A 6,217-nucleotide genomic window follows, 5' to 3' on the forward strand; every position below is an offset into this window, starting at 1 on the left:
AGGAATCTAATTATAAATTCAACTTAGATAGAGATACTTTAGTGAGAGTGGGATGTAGTGAAAGAATAAGACATTTCTATGAAAAAAACTTTATCACATTAATTCAAACAATAACAGTCAATTTTCAAAAAAATAAAACTCCAATTCATTTTTTGTTTAATTTATTGTTGTGTCTGCGTGGTGTCCACCTGAGTGCACTGTTATCTACACATAAACGAGGTCTCTTGTATTGGCTGGATCTTATATGCTCCTCTACCAATTTCGGTGTTACACAAATAACATGCTGTCCCTTCCAATATTTCACCATATTCATACTTTGCAACGTAGAAATTATATCCGTTTGAGTTATGCTAGTCATCTGACTAAAAAAAAAATACAGAGTTATGGTGTACACAGCGGCTGAACAAAATTGATTTTGACCTTGAACTATTCAACAGTGAATTGAACTTATTATTATTATTAAAACAAAAAATACATTTTTAGTCCTTACCTTAGATCCTTAATTGAAAGCGTCCCTCTAAAATCTCTTAGGATTTCAAGTAAAACCCAACTCCAATAACTGCGATAACTCAATTTTCCAAGATCACTCAAAGGTTGTTCTGGACTACCGACATTGCCTTCGAGTCTTGATAATTCGTAACTGAATGCAATGAGCAATTTTCCATAACCTTGTCTTTGGTAAGGGGGCAATGTCAAAATGCAGGCAACGTTATTACCATCAGGAGATTCTTTTTCCTGAAAATTTGAGATTTATTACTGGAACAATAATTATATTAAAATTGTGATATTCACTTTCTTTCGAATGCAGAACAATCTTTTTAATCCAATTATAACCTCACTCTATTCTATGATCTACATCTGACATATGTGTCAAAGTGTGATAACCTATAAAAAATATCCAAATGTCTACTATCAGTTAATATTATGCAACCCAGGATTTTTTGTATTGTAGTTGATTCTGCTATTCAAGACGTAGACAAGTCAAAGACATAAAATCGGTCTAGCCTTTCTCAATTTATAATTAGAGCAACTAACCTGACTTTGTTTTATAAATATAGATGTTAATCTCACTCACCTTTGAGAAATATCCAACAACATGGGCACCATGTTTGTCAACTTCGCATAATATGTAAAACAGAAAAGGTTCAACATCAAAATAAAGTGTTTTATGATCTAAAAATAACTTCGCAAGGAGACATAGATTTTGGCAATAAACTTTGTGGTCTCTCCCATCAACTTCATACACAGAAAGAGTGCCTTTACGATAAATTTCTTTTCCAACAGGTTGTCTCCAGGTACACTCGCTCATGTGATACCTATAACTTTTTTCCAATCTCATATATTTCAGGCAATATTCACATATCCAAAGTTTGCTCTGTCTACCATACTCTTCAGGATATGGACTAAAATACCATGTATCAATTTCAAATCTTCCAATTTGAATCCTATCTATATATTTAACTTTTGTGATTTGTTCATGTTCCTTCTCAAGAGCTGCTGTTGTGGGATCCATCTCAGCATAACTGTGAAAAATCAAAAATAATAATTGTAAGAGTCATTGAATATGACACAAGAAGCATTTTACTTTCTTTCAGTACCTTTTTTGAATATGGTTGATTTCATCGTGCCGTCTTTTCTGGTTTCTTGTGATTTTTCGGTCTGTACTATCTGATAATAAATCTGTAACAACTGGTCCATCTTTCCAACCTTTTTCAGAGTTCATCTTTTGACCACCTTCCCCCATATTGAATCTAGAAGACATAATTCGTCCTCTTGGTACCTAAAAATTAGTGGTGATAGTGAATACTACAGAGATCGAAAGGAATGATTTGATTTTATAATGATCCCAATTTTTCAAATCACTACCTTGTCAGATTCATATTTCAGCTATACTAGTGGGGCAATACTTGGAATATCTTTGAGAATTCAATTCATTGCTAAAACAGTTTTGGTATTGAAACTGAATTTACCTACCCATTCATCCAATCGCCTATTGTATCCATCATAATGAACATAATATTCATATTGCTGTTCTGTGTCATTATATCTAGTTTGAATTATTTCGGCAGGATCTAAAATAGTGATGCAGATTTAAAATGAAGTTTTTAATAGGGAGACTGTTTTGACTCACGCCAGGAATCAGCAGATCTTTGGACTACATAATTTTCTCCTATGTCCAAAGGTTGTTCTTCTGTTCCTTCGGAATCTTCATCTTGATTCACTGAAGGTTTGGTGTCAGTTTCTGATTTTTTTTTCATATTAGTTGTTTCGTTTGTATCCAAATTTTTGTTTACGTTTGAAATCTCAGATTCAGACATTTTCATGGTAATTAATATGCGCAAGCCGAAATACGCGAAGAATGCATAGAAAATTGTTAAATGATAAAGATAAATGTCAATTAAGAGAGACTTGTGCAGGGTTGCCAGAGTAAATTTTCGGACGAAATACTCTCTACTAGTGTGACGTCACGCCGCCATTTTAGTTCTCCTGTCAGTGTTCAAAATCCAAACAAACTTTCGTTCAGATTAGTAACACAGATTAGATTACTAGTTAGTCAGTGCTAGTAATCTGTGTTAGTATGGTGCTCTTGAAGAAGTTGACTTATTTTCATAAATAAGATTAAGTTCGGAACGATTTTAGTGTTAATTGATAGACAGAAGGAACAAGATTAATATCAGTAAGTTTGAATCCTATATCATTCACCAGATTTTGTAAAAAGCCGTGTTTATTATTTCGAACATAACCTCAAAATGTGTTTCATTCGTAGCCATGGCAGATAAACATGTTTTGTTATTGACCACACTAGCAAATTTTTTTTGAATTGAGCCATCTGGCAGCATTATAAAGTTTAGGTAAAATAACCTACAAATTGAATATATTTCCATTATTCAGAAGTGAAAAATTAGCAGCGCGACAATTGTCGTTGTTTTTTGTTCACGACAAATATATTTCGGTCCTTCGACAATTGTTAAATTTACTTTTGGAAGAAATAAGGCTCATGTACGAAATGACAATGACATAACCTAAAAATCAATATTTGCATTGTGATTTCCATAATGAGGAAATGGTTTTCTTGCGGTTTTTTATTTCAGATAGACTTCGACAAATACTCGACAATTGCCTTTTCGGGGCATTCGATTTGATTTCTGGGTGGCACTGCTAACTTAATATTATGTTAGAAGAGCCACCCTCTAGAAAAAAAACTAGAGAAAAATAGTTTCAAGTTTGCCTTTAAGTTTGGCAACATTGATCTCTCTTAATCCCATAGAGAAATGATCTATGCTCAATCCTATAGGAGTTGTGAATGTTGTGATCACTGGTACCTGAAATTCTAGGAGAGAGCCAAAGATTAACGAAGATTAACAAAGATTAACGAAGTATTTTTTCAGGTGAATTACTGGTTACTGTAGAACTAACCATTATATTACTAAAATGTTGTATCACGTACAAAAAAGGATGCTTGTTGAATTTGTGAGGGATCATCCGCGATTAAGTAGTGGAAGGTTTTCACAAGATTTTACTATTAAAAGTGCCCAAAGTCTTTGGGAGGAAATCACCTCCCGGTTAAACAAAGTCCCAAACGGCACCCAAAAAGATTGGAAGAGATGGAGAAAGGTGAGTGTATCTGATAGCAATTTAATTTTTAATAATTTTGAATTTTTGATTCCAAACAGACTTGGCAAGATTTGAAGAAGGGAGCGAAAATGAAGGATGCCGCTAGAAGAGAGTACTCAAGGCAGACAGTAGGGGAACCACCTACTCCAGTTGAGTTGATTGAAGTAGAAAACAAAGTGATTAAAATTATCCCTTCTGACCCAACAAGAACAGGGGATTATATTGATGTTGGGGAGATATTTGTATTTGATGAAGGAATAAACTTAAGGGAAGAAGTGATCGGAGAGGTAAGTAAAGGTGAACTAATTAGCTGAATTTTTAAAACATCTAGCATTTTACTTTAATAGGTGCAAGACAAATTAGTCTTAGGAACTCCCCATTTCTGTTTCTATCATAAATTTTCCTATTTTATTATTATTTTATTAATATTTTTTCTGATAGACTCCTGAAGATCATTCTTATTGTCTGAGGTGTCCAGAAAGTGATCACAGATTGAATGAAACGCCTGAGAAAATGAGCTCTACATCATTTCCAGAAACTTCGTCAAAATTGTCTCAGGAAATGGTGAACGTCAATATAGATATGGAGCATAAGCAGAAAGAGCTGGAGTACAAGCAGAAAGAGATGGAGTACAAGCTGAAAGAGCTGGAGTACACGCAGAAAGAGATGGAGTGCAAACAGAAAGAGATGGAGTGCAAGCAGAAAGAATTAGAGTACAAGCATAAAGAGATGGAGTTAAAGCAGAAAGAATTAGAGTTCAAGCATAAAGAGTTGGAGTGCAAGCAGAAAGAGATGGAGTGCAAGCAGATAGAGATGGAGTGCAAGCAGATGGAGATGGAGTACCTGGAGAAGAAGCTCATAGATAAAAAAAGTTGATTAATATATAATGTAAATAAATAATGTATAATGTAAATAAATAATGTATAATGTAAATAAACAATGTATAATGTAAATAAATAATATATAATGTAAATAAATAATGTATAATGTAAATAAATAATGTATAATGTAAATAAATAATATATAATGTAAATAAATAATGTATAATGTAAATAAATAATGTATAATGTAAATAAATAATATATAATGTAAATAAATGATTGTTTATTTCTGCTATTTTTCCGGAGTAGGACTCTACTTCTTAAATTTAAATTTTGAAAATTGAAACAAGTCATCTCCTGCTCTCGTCAATTTTATTTCAGTTATTCAATTATTTCTTTGTATATTGATTTTTATTGGGAGTCATGGATACAATACTTACTTGTTATCATTAAAATATCAGTATAAAAATATGAATGAACGCGATTCATTAGGTGAATATCAAGCTTTTGAAGATACTTCAGTGTGTTAGCGTTATTTTTTGCAGTTCCAATCAACAATGACTTGGAAAAGAGAATAGCAGATGCTTTTTTGATATTTGATCATGCTGGTAATAAAACAGTGGATGCTAGAGAAATTTCAACAATCGTCCGATCTTTAGGTTGCTGCCCTACAGAAGCTGAAATTCAAGAAATTATTTTAGCAAATGAAGATCAAGAGTCGCCTGGAAACGTTCATTTATCAAATTTTTTACCTTATATGGTTCAAGTCATCACTGAAAGAAGGTAACATCAGTTTCTCAAGCAGAACTATTTTTTACAGCTCATTGTGCTTTTCGTGTCATTATTATCAGTTCTGACGGTGCTTAAATAATCGTTAGAGAGAGGTATGTATTCGAAAATTGTTGCACATTTCTAGGAAGCACAATTTTACGTGTAATGAATAATTTGGCGGATGCGCTCACCATTTTACATACAAATAGTGAATTTATATGGCGGATCTTCATCGCTTCTTCTTCGTCAGCTTTTCCCTTATCCACTTCTGGAAGTAGGCCTCTTTCACGTTCCTCCATGCTGTCCTGTCCTGAGCTATCTCCAACTGTTTCAGATATGGCGGATGCGCTGGCATATTTATTATCGCCACGTGGCTACGCAGTGGCGTACATACTTGAGAGCAACTGAATCGATTTTTTTAGATTTCAACCTGCCCCAGCTGAAAAATTGCTGGAAGCATTCAAGGTGTTGGATTCTAAAGGGAAAAAATACTTAACAAAGGAAGAAATAACCTCTTTAATGACAGAAGGTGGAGAGCCTTTACATCCAGATGAACTTCACGAAATGTTGAGAGTCGGAATAGATCCTGAGAATGATACTTTTCCATACGAAGTTTACATCAATGAAATTATGGTTTGTGGAATTTTATTTTGCTTCATTAAGAAGCATTTTGAAATATATACAAAGTGTTTCACCATTACTATTCCTCGTATTGTAGATACATTTGAAAGTGGTACCAAGTACCACTCAGTACCTAAAACTGGTACTCTTTTGAACGAAATAATGTTCAATCAATTTGAGATCTTTTCGTTTCCACTGTTGGAATCTATTTTGATTTGATTTTTTGTTTGCAGTTTGATTAACAATTTGATTATACGTAGCAGAAGGCAACCAGAAGATATAATTTTGAAATTTCAAGTTTTTTCAAGATACCTACCTCACACATAGCCAGATGTTTTCAAAAGGAATTGAAATATGTTACTTTTTCCATTTAAGAAAAAAACTATTAA

At 33.2% G+C, this 6,217-nt stretch overlaps 3 protein-coding genes across 4 annotated transcripts; 2 read left to right on the plus strand and 1 right to left on the minus strand.

The window, feature by feature from the left end:
* Window positions 1–73: 73 nt before the first annotated feature.
* On the minus strand, window positions 74–2,374 carry LOC123672676 (histone acetyltransferase KAT8). Its single transcript, XM_045606883.1, has 6 exons — window positions 2,132–2,374; window positions 1,975–2,072; window positions 1,599–1,780; window positions 1,076–1,523; window positions 491–735; window positions 74–362 (listed from the first exon to the last, which is right to left on the minus strand). Exons 1-6 carry the CDS (start codon window positions 2,322–2,324, stop codon window positions 146–148), a joined length of 1,383 nt encoding a protein of 460 aa, XP_045462839.1. The 5' UTR covers window positions 2,325–2,374; the 3' UTR covers window positions 74–145.
* A 155-nt stretch (window positions 2,375–2,529) lies between these two features.
* Window positions 2,530–4,587, plus strand: LOC123672678 (sarcolemmal membrane-associated protein-like). Of its 2 annotated transcripts, none has more exons than XM_045606885.1 (4): window positions 2,530–2,677; window positions 3,390–3,615; window positions 3,675–3,902; window positions 4,057–4,587. In XM_045606885.1, exons 2-4 carry the CDS (start codon window positions 3,433–3,435, stop codon window positions 4,489–4,491), a joined length of 846 nt encoding a protein of 281 aa, XP_045462841.1. In that variant the 5' UTR covers window positions 2,530–2,677; window positions 3,390–3,432; the 3' UTR covers window positions 4,492–4,587. The 2 variants fall into 2 exon arrangements, with proteins under 2 accessions (XP_045462841.1, XP_045462842.1); XM_045606886.1 differs by lacking the exon at window positions 2,530–2,677 and adding an exon at window positions 3,293–3,389 and having other exon boundaries at window positions 3,456–3,615.
* A 233-nt stretch (window positions 4,588–4,820) lies between these two features.
* On the plus strand, window positions 4,821–6,070 carry LOC123672102 (dynein regulatory complex protein 8-like). The gene is made up of 4 exons (XM_045606090.1): window positions 4,821–4,928; window positions 4,982–5,219; window positions 5,630–5,840; window positions 6,062–6,070. The coding sequence occupies exons 1-4, from the start codon at window positions 4,907–4,909 to the stop codon at window positions 6,068–6,070; spliced, it is 480 nt and encodes a 159-aa protein (XP_045462046.1). The 5' UTR covers window positions 4,821–4,906.
* Window positions 6,071–6,217: the final 147 nt, after the last annotated feature.

The sequence above is a fragment of the Harmonia axyridis genome, chromosome 2, assembly GCF_914767665.1.
Source record: "Harmonia axyridis chromosome 2, icHarAxyr1.1, whole genome shotgun sequence".
In the NCBI taxonomy this organism is placed as follows: domain Eukaryota; kingdom Metazoa; phylum Arthropoda; class Insecta; order Coleoptera; family Coccinellidae; genus Harmonia; species Harmonia axyridis.

Excerpts from the sequence above, each read along its gene's own strand:
- LOC123672676 (XM_045606883.1), bottom strand. The coding sequence starts at position 2,324 with ATGAAAATGTCTGAATCTGAGATTTCAAACGTAAACAAAAATTTGGAT. Across the intron at positions 1,781-1,974 it reads ATAGGCGATTGGATGAATGG|GTACCAAGAGGACGAATTAT; the intron begins GTAGGTAAATTC and ends ACTAATTTTTAG. Across the intron at positions 363-490 it reads CTTTCAATTAAGGATCTAAG|TCAGATGACTAGCATAACTC; the intron begins GTAAGGACTAAA and ends TTTTTTTTTTAG.
- LOC123672102 (XM_045606090.1), top strand. The coding sequence starts at position 4,907 with ATGAATGAACGCGATTCATTAG. Across the intron at positions 4,929-4,981 it reads GAATGAACGCGATTCATTAG|TTCCAATCAACAATGACTTG; the intron begins GTGAATATCAAG and ends TATTTTTTGCAG. Across the intron at positions 5,220-5,629 it reads CAAGTCATCACTGAAAGAAG|ATTTCAACCTGCCCCAGCTG; the intron begins GTAACATCAGTT and ends CGATTTTTTTAG.
- LOC123672678 (XM_045606885.1), top strand. The coding sequence starts at position 3,433 with ATGTTGTATCACGTACAAAAAAGGATGCTTGTTGAATTTGTGAGGGAT. Across the intron at positions 3,616-3,674 it reads ATTGGAAGAGATGGAGAAAG|ACTTGGCAAGATTTGAAGAA; the intron begins GTGAGTGTATCT and ends GATTCCAAACAG. Across the intron at positions 3,903-4,056 it reads GGGAAGAAGTGATCGGAGAG|ACTCCTGAAGATCATTCTTA; the intron begins GTAAGTAAAGGT and ends TTTTTCTGATAG.